This window comes from Vombatus ursinus, unplaced genomic scaffold (genome assembly GCF_900497805.2).
Source record: "Vombatus ursinus unplaced genomic scaffold, bare-nosed wombat genome assembly UNPS02014841.1, whole genome shotgun sequence".
NCBI classification, from domain to species: Eukaryota; Metazoa; Chordata; class Mammalia; order Diprotodontia; family Vombatidae; genus Vombatus; species Vombatus ursinus.
In genome coordinates this window covers 4191851-4204720 of record NW_020954619.1, presented here as the reverse complement: position 1 = coordinate 4204720, position 12870 = coordinate 4191851, and the positions used below count along the sequence as shown (strand labels likewise).

Genomic DNA, 12870 nt, shown 5'->3' with positions numbered 1-12870 from the left:
TTTTCAGGGTACATTTTCATTGATTGTAAGCCACATCTTTTGCCTTTTGGAATATTGTATTTCAAGATCTCTTGTTTATATTAGAGGCTGTCATAGGATCCCACCTATAATTGTTAACCACTTGAACTACTTTCTGGATGCCTATAGTACTTTTTCTTTGATGTAGGACTCTGAGTTTTGGCTCTGGCATTCCTTTTGGGTTTCTTTTAGGAGGTTATTGGTAGATTCTATCTTTACTGTGTCCTCTGGTTATAATAGCTCTGGGAAATTTTTATTTATGATTTCTTGAAATACAGTGACCAGGCTTTAAAAAAAAAACAGCAAAGAATTTTTTCAAGAAGTTTAATGATTCTTAAATGATTAGCTGAGCAAGTCACTTAACTTGTTTGCCTCAGTATCCTCAACTGTAAAATGGGGAGAATAATAGCACTTATCTCACAGGGTTATTGAGGATAAAATGAAATACTATTTGTAAAAAAAAAAAATGCTCAGCCTGACACATAGTAGTTCTTATATAAATGCTTATTCCTTTCCTTTCCTTTCCCTGTCCAGACCATTTGATGAAATTAAGAAAGGGTAGGTAACAGAGATAATGGTGTGTTAAGGTTTTGACCCTTTTAGACTTTGTTGACATGCTTCTTCCTACAGACGCAATGTATATTTGTAGAAGAGTGTACTCCAGGTTTATGGGGAGAAATATTTGGTTACTACTGGCTATACTAAGCCATTTCAATAAATTTCTTTGCTTTGAGCTAATTGTGTCAACTAGCTGACACAATTAATTGTGAATGCACTGGTAGGGGATCATGCACTATAATTCTAGGAGTTCAGATGCACACTTTGGAATGTGGGGTAGTCACCTCCCTGGGGACACAACCTTTGAGTAAGAGTTAGGCAGATGCTATACTGATCCTGGTGGTACTTATCTACTAGACACCAAATCATTCTCCTTGAATTCTCAAGGAGAACAGTGCCTGCGTCACAGTCTTCCTCTCTATTTCAAACCCTGTCCTTAAACTGAGAACTTTAATATATATGTTGATGTGCCCTTAAATACCCTGGCCATTCAGTTCATTGACTTCCTCAACTCCCATGACATATCTATATGCCACCTCAGCCACAATAGGATGATCACACCCTTGAACTCAAAAACACCAACCTGTATTTTAACTTTGATGAGAAAGACTTATGAAATTCTTTTGTCTGACCGTAATCTATCATCCCATCTCTTCTGATGTTTCACTCCTCCTAAATCTGTGCTTATCTTTTCTGTGACCTTCATTCAGTTCCTCCATCCCTCTGTGTTTTCCCAGACCATCACTCTTATTCTGGATTCACTTTCTTTCCTTCTAGAAACATAGATTTAAATCTAGATGAGCCTTTAGAGGCCACTGATGCCAACTCTCTCACAAAGAGGTTAAATGACTTGTGCCCATGGTCACACTGGTGGTAAGCGAACCCAAGGTTTCCTGGCTCCAAGTACAGTGTGCCATCTACAACACCATGCTGTCTCTCCTGATACTATAAAAGGTAATGAATTCATCTTTATACTGTTTTCTACTCTGTAATCTCTCTCCTTCCTTGTTCTACTACCCAACAATGACCTAGATTACTCCTACCATTTCCTTCTTCAATTTCTACTCTCTGAAGTGTTCAAGGAAGTCACACCAACCATGCTGAGTCCTCTGCAAATTTGTTATCTAATCTCAATGGGCCCTCATATCCAAAAGGCAATCCTTTCCCCACATCCCTGACTTGTCACTCCACAGGGGCTGTTCCAAATCTCTCCGGTGCTTAAGCCTCCCACAATCACTACCTCTTCCCTTCTCAGCAGAAGACCTCACCTTATTCTTTATTGAAAAACATGAAGCCATTTACCATTAGCTCCCTTTTCTCCCCTAATCTACACCTCAGAACTCATCATCACGCTTCATTTTCTTCTCCTTTACTCTGATGAAATGACTTTTCTTTTTAACAAGGCCAGTCACTCTACTTGTACCCTCAGTCTTATCTACTCTGTCTCCTCTGGAAGACTGCTCTCTTAATCATACCCCCTAATTTTAAATCTCTGACCTACTGGCTCTTTGTTAGCTGCCAACCAACAAGTCAGATTTCTCCTATTTAAAAAAAAAAAGGAAGGAAAGAAACTCTTCACTTGACCCTATCCTCTCTTCAAAGTTCTTCCTTTATCTCCCCTTCTTTTCACAGCCAAACTCCTGGAAAAAGCTGTTGGCACTCTTCTCCTCCACTTTACCTCATCCCATACCTCAGTCTTTTGCAATCTGGCTTTCAATTTCAAGCCTCAACTGAAAGTATTTTCTCCAAAGTTATCAGCGATGCTGAATACCCAAATCTGATGGCCTTTCACAATCCTCATCCTTTTTGACCTCTCTGCAGCCTTTGATATTGACCATCCTTTCCTGAACACTCTCTTCTCTAGGTTTTCATGACACTGCTTTCTCTTGGTTCTCCTCCCATTGGCCTGCTTTCTCCTTCTCAGTGCTCCTTTGCACAGATGATGATCCTTGTTCAGCCCATAAGGGGCTCATTGAATGGTTTGAGTACTAGCCATTCTCAAGCACAAAGGCCCCTAGGGCTTGTCAAACACAAGTCTTTAGGATCAACCACATAAAAAGAGACATGCCTTTGCTACAGTAAGATACACTTGGAGTTTGGAATGTTGCCCATTTTGCTACTAATGGGTCCACAGACTCAAAAAAACTGCATGGGAAAGGACATTACTGGCTCTGCTAGTTACGCGACTCCAGACTTTCATAGTCTTTTTGAACTCCACTTTCCTCGCGTGTAAAATGACAGGGTAGATGATCTCAAAGGCCCCTCCCAGCCCTAGAGCTTATCAGCTGCACCTGGGGCATGCATACCTTTCCCTTCTCTCGCGCACACATAAGGGGTGGCATACTGGCACCCTCCCGCCCCCGCCTCCATCACGTTTCCCTACCTTAGGAAGTGTACTAATTCTCTGGAATGTTTAGATCTAGGGTAAGTCTAGGAGGGTCCACGACTCCTGGACTGGCAGGGCGTGGAGGATGGTATTACTCGAAAAAACCGGCGGAGCTGCCTCGATTCTGAAGTATAAACCCAGTGAAGCCAGAGCTCCTTAGGCCCCGCCCCGCAGAGGGCGCCTCACTGGTGCCTAGCAACCCCGGGACATGACCGGAAGCAGTTTCTCTCCTAGTTCCTCCTCTTCTTCCATCGTCTCCGCCTCAGACTCCTTCTCTCCCCCCCCGCCGGAAGTGAGCGTTAACTTCCGGCGGGGACCCTCGGGCCGGGTGTGCGGGTTCGGGACAGGCGGGTGACGAGATGACCACGCTCCGGGCTTTCACCTGTGACGACCTGTTCCGTTTCAACAACATGTGAGTGGGGCGCAGGAAGGAGGGCGGCATTCGAGGCTCTTCCCCTCGCGGGTCTCGCTGTCCTCCGCCGCGGGCGGGAGTCGGAGCCGGGGCGAACCCCTGCCCATTTTGCCCTGAACCAGGGGAAAGCAGGTGTCCTCGCGCTGGTTTCGCATATAGAGAAACTGAGCCATTGGGCGGGATTGGTGTATCAGCTTTGGCCACCTTATAGTGTTGTAAGGGGTGGGGAGCTCTGCCAGAGGGAACGGACGTGCCGAGCGGTGGGTCGGGCAGTGCCCTTGGGTGGTTGGGGATGGTCCGTGCACCACCAGGGTCCTGAGAGAAGCCCACGGCCCTTCTCCTTGGCCTGGAGAGACGGGGTTCTTCAGGAGGTCCGGAAGCACATCACCAGAATTATTCATGGTAACACCAGGGTGAGGTAAAGCAAGTAATGCAGTGCCCCACTTTTAATAGCTTAATAATGGTGAACATTGATTGAAGCACCTACTGTGTGCCAGGCGCTGTGCCGAGGGCTGGGGATGCAAAGAAAGGCGGAAGAGAGTCCTTGCCCTCGATGAGTTCACAATCTAATGGGAGAGACAACCTGCAAATAGCGATGTACCAACAAACTGTACAGGGTAAATAGGAAATAATCAACAGAGGCTCAGGAAAAGCTTCCTTTATACAGAAGGTGAAATTTTAGACGGTACTTAAGAGAAGCCAGGGAAGTGGGGAGGCAGGTGGATGAGGGACAGCCAGTGAACATGGCCGGAGTTGCAAGTTTCTTGTGCCAGCATTGGATCGAGGGGTTAGGAAGGCATAAGAAAACTGGAAAGGTAGAAAGGGCTTTAAAAGCCAAACAGGATTTTATATTTGATCTTGGAGGTGATAAGAAGCTACTGTAGTTTATTAAATGGGGGAGTGATGTCAAATTGGAGCTTTAGAAAAATTTGACAGTGGAGTGGAGGATGGACTAGAATGGGGAGAAATTTGTGGCAGGGAGACCAACCAGCAGGGTGTTGAAATAGTCCAATTATAAGGTGTTGAGGGCCTGGACCAGGATGGTGGCAGTGTCGAAGGATAGAAGTGGGGCTAAATTGATAGATGTTCTGAAGTCAAAATTGATAAGACTTGGCAACAGATTAGATATGGGGAATGAGTCAAGGATGAGCACTCACATTGCAATAGCATTTTAAGACTTAGAAAGGGCTTTACTTTCTTCTATTCTATATGTATTTTGATGAACCTAATGATTTACATGTTTCCCCTACTAGAATTTAAGACTCTTGAAGGAAGTTGTCTTTAGAACAGTGCCTAGGACATAGCAAGTGATTAATAGATGGTTGTTGATTGAATCCCCACAACGGCCAGTAAGGTAGGACAAATAAGTAGTATTATTTCAGTTTTACAGATGAGTAGTAAAGTGGTATATGATCACAGGGACATTTTAAGAGGATTAATTTTTCAGCAACATGTAGAATGTGTTAAAGGGAAAAGAAATCAGAGGGGAAAAGATTTATTAGAAAATATATATTATCATGTGAAATAATGGCATGGACCAGGATGGTAGTGAGAATGAAAAGGAAGTAATGAGTAAATTCAGTAAACATTAATGAGGAAGAATCAATAGAACTTTGTGACCCATTGCAAATGGAGGGGCAGAAAGGGAGGACTGAAAAATTACTTCAAAGTATTTTGAATGATGGGAGAATGATGAAAATTGGGAAGTTAGAAAGAAGATTTGGAAAAAAATCTAGGTTCACTTTTTGGGGGGGGGGGTAATTGGGGTTAAGTGACGTGCCCAGGGTCACACAGCTAGTAAGTGTCAAATGTTTTGTCTCACGCTGGATTTGAACTCATGTCCTCCTGACTTCAGGGCTGGTGCTCCATCCACTGTGCCAGCTAACTGCCCCAGGTTCATTTTTAAAACAAGAGATCAAGGTGATGTATAACATCCTGGAGAATTCATTAGGAAGTTGATATGTAACTTGAGCTTATGAGAGAGGTCATAACTGGAGACATATATGTGGGAATTATTCACATGGGAATAATTAGTCAAAACAGTGAGAGAGGTTAAATTCTTCAAAGTAGAAAGTGTAGATGGCAAATTTCATAAAGTTATTGACTGATTCTTGGGAAATACTACTTTTGTGTAGTAGAAGGAAAAAAGGGAAACCAGAGAAGAAAAGCAAAAAGGAGCTGATAAAAAGAGCACTGTGATTGTTTGGTTTTTGTTTTACCAAGTGCAGGGACTTCCTTGTAGTAGATGTTTAATAAATGTTAAAATGTAATTAAAGACAAATTTAAAGGAAGGATGGATCAGCAGTATCAAGTGCTGCAGAAAAATCCAAGATTATTTCTTATTTCCTTGGAGTTCATGTTTTACCTCATACCTTTGTGCAATAATTTGCTGCAATTTAGAATAATGAAAGTCTTTGATGTAAAATTGTTGTTAAAATTGTCTTGTGAATAAACAGCAATTTTATTTTCAATTAACTGATGGCTTAACAGTGTCCTAATAACAGGGTTCCTTTTTAGGTAGTTTCTGCCTCCATTCTGTGTTCCTTATTGGTTCTTGAGTCTATTATGTTTTGCCTTGTGATATTTTAGTTTTAGTGTCATGTTTAGCTATCTATTAATTGCTTAATTGCAAACATTTTAAAATTTTAATATGTCTTTTGGTTTCCTTTCAGTAATCTGGATCCACTAACAGAAACTGTATCCTTTAAAAAGTGATTGGCTAATGATTCAAGCAGCCTCATAGACATTTTTAAGATTTTCCCCACCTAATATACTGTTTGAGAAATTGTTTTGGTGGTTTTTTGGTTTTTTTGTTTTTGGTATGTGCCACTGACTTTTGCTTGTTTGTACCACTAGAGGGGGAAATTTCTGCCACTGCTTCCTCAGGAAAGCATTTTAAACATTTATAATATGTAATACATATATACACCCACCCACACATATAGACACATGCATGCATACACATATGTATGCATACATGTGCATGTTAGAGGCAGCATAGTATAGTGGCTAAAGTTTTGGTTTTATAGTCTGAAGACTTCTGACAATAAATAACTGAGTTATACTTGTCAAATCATTTAAATTCTATGTGGCTCAGATAATTCCTTGGGATTTATCTGAGTTCTCCACACATTTGGGAGCATATCTCTGTATGCACATGTTTCACATTTTCCCAAGTGCTTAGAAGAAACTTAAATGAGGAAGGAGTAGATGTCATTATTTTTCAACACAGGGAAGCATAGAACTGTTAAATGACTTTTGTAGGGTAGTAACTAGTTAGCATTGAAATTAACCAGAACTTTTGATTCCCTGGTAAAATCCATGTTTTAGATTTTTTTTCCAGGTTATTTCTTTGAAATCTTGTTTAATTTAGGACAATAAAATTTATAATAAAGACATTTTAAATTATTTTAGAAATTTATAATATATCATTGACCTGGAATGGTTAACAATGTAGTAGTATATTGTGCCTGGCATAAAGTGTATCGATACAGTGAAAATACTACCTAGGCACTTTGTTAAACTGATTTCATGTTCTGCAACAGTTATTAGTTACATTTCATACTTCTTAACATAACTGCAGTATGGGATACCATTTTATTTACAATATCTAGCTCACTGGCCCGAGTATTTCATAGTTGCAGAGGCTCCTGGTGGCGAGCTCATGGGCTACAGTAAGTATACACTGTATACTCTACTAATATGTTTTCTTTTTGAGAGGCAGGTAAAATATTAAGGATAAAGTTATTTATTACATTGTAAAATCAGAGGTGTGAACTAAAAACATTGTACTATGATAATGTTTTTGACAGAATCAGTAACTGTTAACGTAGATAAACTCCAAAAGTTTTACCAGCTTAAACATTTCTCTTCATTTTTCTTTGGGAGAAAGATCCTATCACAATTCGTAAATCATTGCTATGATTCTGTTACTAAATACAGCTTTTGTTGGCAGTTATGGGTAAAGCAGAGGGCTCAGTAGCCAGAGAAGAGTGGCATGGTCATGTCACAGCCCTATCAGTTGCCCCTGAATTTCGACGCCTTGGTTTAGCTGCTAAATTAATGGAGCTACTAGAGGAGATTTCAGAAAGGTGAGATTTTACTTTTCAGATGCATTTAATTATATATAAACTTCAGCAGTCTATGTTGAATAGAAATATAATCAAATCAAGACTTACTATTTCTCTTTCCTTCGTTTCTCATACCTAAAGCAAAGAGGTGTTGGGGAAGAAAGGGAAGAACCGTTAATGAAGGAAAAAACAGTTTTATGTGGAAAAAGGTACTGTGTCCCCTAAGGAAGTCAAACACAGAAACCAAGATCTACTATGTATGAAACATTCATTTTGGGGCAAAGTAGGTGCCCATTGATACCAAAGAATGGCTGAATAAACTGGTATATGAATGTAATATAATTTCATTGTGCAGTAAGAAATGACAAATTCGGAATTCAGGGAAGAATGGAAAGATTTATGTGCACTGATGCAGAGAGAAATAAGGAGAACCAAAAGAACAATATATGCAGTAATTATTATGATGTAAATAAAAAGGTCACTAAAAGAAAAGTAAACAAGTAAAGTACCAGGGAACTAAAAGACATACTACCCTTCTCATGGCAGTCTACTAGGATAGACTGTAGTGTACATTGTTAGATGAAGTCATGATATTAGATGTTTTTTCTTAATTTTTTTTCCTTTGTCACAAGGGAGGATTTAATGCAGGTGCTAGGAGGGAAGGTTTCCAGAAATGGTTGTGGTGTAAAGATAGACTTTTTTAAAAATTCAATTTTATTTTTGTTGATGTCTTTTTGTTTTTCTATTTTATTTCCAAATACTCCCTCCCTGCAGTGAACCATCCTTTGTAACAAACATTTTAAAAAAGAAAAAAGAAAGCAGTTCAGCCAAACCAACCAATATGTCAGCTGTTCATGATGCTATATACAATTTTCTACTCCCTGTTTCCTGCCTCTGTAAAACGAAAGCAAAGTGCATTTTCCCTACACTTCTTGGGTAATGAATGAAGTTAAAGTGTATTTCTGGAAAAGTAATAAAAAATTCAAATCCATCATGAAATGAAAGGTGAAATGAAAGGGAGGAAGGACAGACCCTGGGAGGTAGGTACCAGTATTCCCGTTTTACAGTTGAGGAAATGGAGGCAGATAAAGGTTAAGGGATTTGCCCTGGGTCACACAGGAATATGTATCTGTGACCAAATTTGAACTCAAATCTTCCTGACTGCAGGGCCAGTGCTCTGCCCACTGGGCAACCTAGCTGCCTCTGAAGTATGAGGTAGGGACCCCATAAATGTTCAGAACCACAATGGGATGAAGAGAAAATTAGATTCATCAGAAGGGACATGATGGGGAGAATCTGGAGAGGGCTGATGATTCCCTGGTAAAATCCATGTTTTAGATTTTTTTTCCAGGTTATTTCTTTGAAATTTTGTTTAATTTAGGACAATAAAATTTATAATAAAGACATTTTAAATTATTTTAGAAATTTATATCATTGACCTGGAATGGTTAACAATGTAGTAGTATATTGTGCCTGGCATAAAGTGTATAGATACAGTGAAAATACTACCTAGGCACTTTGTTAAACTGATTTCATGTTCCGCAACAGTTATTAGTTACATTTCATACTTCTTAACATAACTGCAGTATGGGATACCATTTTATTTACAATATCTAGCTCACTGGCCCGAGTATTTCATAGTTGCAGAGGCTCCTGGTGGCGAGCTCATGGGCTACAGTAAGTATACACTGTATACTCTACTAATATGTAGAGTAATGGAATCTTAATAATATTGAGAATTAATCAGAATTCTCACTGGGTTAAGGTTTAAATAACATTTTGAATTACAAAAAAGGAGACAGGAAAGAAAAGAGTTTTAGTAGTACTAATTAATTTAGATCATGTTACATTTGCCAGTGAAACTAACAGAAAACCTTGATGAGATAATGTATAAAACCAATATTTTTTAGAGAATGTTGTTTTGAAAGGATCATTAGATTGGCAGTTTTGAGACCTGAATTCTAATTCTGACCTTGCTACTAACTAGTGATATGACCTTCACTAAGTCATTTAAATTCTGGTCCTAATTTCCCCAATCTGTCAAGTGTTGTTGGACTAGAAAGCTCTCTTAAAATCCTCTTTAGACTGTAAAATGTTGTGCACATTTGAGTTACTTTGATACTTTGAGAGATCCAGGAATTCATCAGTACCATTACATCCTCTACTAATTCAGATTGTAACCCCTTCTGGGGGTTGCTATAGCCAAGAAAAATTCATCCCTTACTGACTATCTTTCTGCTGGTGAGCTTTTCTATCATTGGTCACAGATATCAGTCTTTTGCCAAGCTCGTATTTTACACCTTTTGAACTTAGTAGGCTGGATCTTCCAGGGTTTTTATTTAACTGGTATAGTTTTTGACAACCCAGACCTCCATTTCAGCCATAGTAAGCGATCTAAATAGGACTTTATTTAAAGTTAGTGAAATTCTCTTTACTTAAAAATGTGTTTTGTGCTTCATAAGTGTACATTTTCTTGCTATGACCGTTTTATCAAAGTTTAACTGGATAAATCCCCAAGAATTAAAATGTAAAGGTAATTTTTGAAAATTAGTAAGTAGCTGGAGCCACCTTAAGGAAATAATAGTTGTCTTAACTTTTTCAGTGAGCATTCTAAGGTTGTATTTTGATTTTTTAAGAATTAAGTAACATGATCTAGGTGATAGAAAAAGCTGAGTTTGAAGCCAGAAAGACTTGGGTTCAAGACATACTGTTGACATCCTGGCTGTGTGATCTTGGGCAATTCACTTAACCTCTCAGTGCTCTAGGCAGTTGCCTGCTACATTCTTAATACACTAAGTTGCAGAAAAGGTGCCAAGGTGCATTGGTAAAGGAAGTTCCCTCCCCCTAGAAATTTCCTGGACCAATGAAGTCACAGGTCCAATCCCAGTCCCTGAATGTTAATGTTTATGTAAGATAGTGCCATCTCTTTTCTGCAAATTGCCTTTTAGTGGAATGCCCCAAGTCTTATGAAAATGTAATATTAATTTATATGATGTAATAGATTATCTATTCATTGATATTCCTAATCTTCAAAATGGGGATAGTTTTTGCACTAGAATTGTTGTGAGAATCAAATGAAATATGTGAGCAAAAGTGCTTTGTAACTGTTAAGGGCTACATAAAGGTAAATTGTTAATAGGTATTCCATAAATTGATATTAATAATATTCATCACTTTTTTTCTTTGTGCTGGTGTTCAAACTAAGGTAAAAACAAAAATGAGTCTTTTATACTTTTACTGTGTCCATGAAAACTTTGTGTATCACATAATTTTTCTTTTTTTCTTTTTGTAAAGAAAGGGTGGATTTTTTGTTGATCTCTTTGTAAGAGTGTCAAATCAAGTTGCAGTAAACATGTATAAGCAGCTGGGCTACAGTGTGTATAGAACAGTAATAGAATATTATTCTGCCAGCAATGGAGAGCCTGATGAAGATGCTTATGGTAAGCACATGATTTTGGAGATAAATAGAAATGAATTACCATATTCACCTGCAGTAGTTCAGTAGCAGTATTTCTGTTCTCTGTATGTTCAAATAGTTATCACAATAGTTCTTTGAGAATCCCTTTGTGGGATATTATTAAACTTAATTTTAAACTTCAGCTACTGTAATTGTTATTTTTATATACCTTTGTTTTTGGTATTGGCACCAATATTTCTCTCTTTTTTATTGAATATTAAATATCTTTTATGTAGTTGTTCCTTTTACTGTAAGCCAGTTGTAAGATATTACATATTAAGGGTCCAATCCTACACTTGGGAGTTTTTTGAGTATTTAGGCTCTCTTCTGGCAAGTAATAAGGTGTTAATAATTCAGTTGAGATAAATTACCACTTCTGTCATGATTATAATTTTAAACCATTGTAATGCATACTAGAAATCTTAAGTGATCTTAAAGTTTTTTTTTTTTAAAATGTGTTTATACTTACTTTTGCTTATCAACAGATATGAGGAAAGCACTCTCCAGGGACACAGAAAAGAAATCCATCATACCGTTACCTCATCCTGTGAGACCTGAAGACATTGAATAACTCTAGGCAGTGGTTCTTAGGCAGAGAATGCTCCCAATCATCTTTTATGGACGATAATATTTTCATTGGAAATTGACTCTAAAAATCCGTTTCCGAGCTGTGTATACAGGCACATCTTGAAGTTCCTTTAGGAGAAAAATCATCACTTCACGTCTTGAAGACTTGAGTAAGAAAATACTTTCTGTATGGACTTCTTAATTTAAACCCCTAAGTCCAGTCTAGCACTCACACATTAAAGAAAGTTCTTCACGGTATTTCGTATGCAGTTAAAAAGGCAGCTAGGCCAAGAGGAAACAAGACATTCCGTTATCATGGTTCATAGTATTAGGTAAGTCCTAGGGAAATACTGGCTTCACTTCTCTTATAAATTCTGTGCCTGAGAATCACTGCTGCCTCTGTTTTTTTGATCTTCATATTGAATAGTTAAATGAAGCTTTAAAAGCAATTGTGAAAAACTCAAGTGTATAAAGATAAAATGTATAATAAAACACAAATTCACTATGTGAATGTTGTTTTCTATAAATCTGTGTTTACTTCTGATTGTAGTCTTACGAAATAAACTTTGGCTAATTTGAAAACAAATTTAAAAGTTGAAAATAGCAGTTATAGGTTAATCACGTTGCCCATTTGGGGCATGTGCGTCTTCTTATGTCTGTCTGATGTGAGTTAGGTAAAGTGTGTGACTACACATTCAGACTAGGACTTCTTGGCCTTTCTTCTTGCTCTAACAGTTCCAGTCAGTTTTCTTCTCCAGATTTTGTTTCTGTAACTGCATCCATAGTTCTTAGCTGTTGTCTTACCTTATCCATGCTGTGTGCAGTGCAAAAAGTGCTCAAGTCTTAGGCTTAAAGAAAGTGAGCAGCATTTTATTTTTACCCTAACTTCCCTACTGGTTTAAAGATGTCTTAAAATGAGCCAGTCAGTGTGAAAGAAACAGTTTTGAGGATTTGTATGGGATGAAGGAGGTGGGTAAAGTAGCACTCTTGAAATAATCCTAAGGGAGTTGAGGGTTCTCCCTTGGGGAGGTAGTGTGGTACACTGGAGAGAGGTGGATTTGAAAGGGAGGACCTCAGTTCAAATCCCATGCCTGCCTATTTAAAGTTGTGTGATAGTCAACAAGTTATTTCACCTCTCAGTCTTAGTTTCCTTATCTGTAAAATGGACTATATGACCTCTACGGTCCCTACCAGCTCTAATATTCTGTGACACCATGATCCTTCATACATTTCACTGGGTTTTCAGGATAGTAGTATGTGGTTTATGTCATCTTGGGACCAATAGAGTAGTATGTGGTTTACTTAATCTTGAGTTATCTTGGGACACATATCTATATATATTGTTAACACATGGCTCATGAACATGAAGATAATTGTTCATTTTACAAAAATTATTTATGTA

General features: G+C 38.3%; 1 protein-coding gene across 1 annotated transcript; it reads left to right on the top strand.

Moving 5' to 3' along the window:
- Window positions 1-3253: 3253 nt before the first annotated feature.
- Window positions 3254-11995, top strand: NAA20 (N(alpha)-acetyltransferase 20, NatB catalytic subunit). Its single transcript, XM_027840451.1, has 6 exons — window positions 3254-3374; window positions 6047-6071; window positions 6958-7048; window positions 7330-7465; window positions 10739-10884; window positions 11387-11995. Exons 1-6 carry the CDS (start codon window positions 3322-3324, stop codon window positions 11470-11472), a joined length of 537 nt encoding a protein of 178 aa, XP_027696252.1. The 5' UTR covers window positions 3254-3321; the 3' UTR covers window positions 11473-11995.
- Window positions 11996-12870: the final 875 nt, after the last annotated feature.

What these genes read in the sequence shown, in the direction of transcription:
- NAA20 (XM_027840451.1), top strand. Translation starts at nt 3,322, where the DNA reads ATGACCACGCTCCGGGCTTTCACCTGTGACGACCTGTTCCGTTTCAAC. An exon ending in CTGTTCCGTTTCAACAACAT is followed by an intron (nt 3,375 to 6,046) that starts GTGAGTGGGGCG and finishes GTTTCCTTTCAG; the next exon opens with TAATCTGGATCCACTAACAG. An exon ending in TGGCGAGCTCATGGGCTACA is followed by an intron (nt 7,049 to 7,329) that starts GTAAGTATACAC and finishes TTTTGTTGGCAG; the next exon opens with TTATGGGTAAAGCAGAGGGC.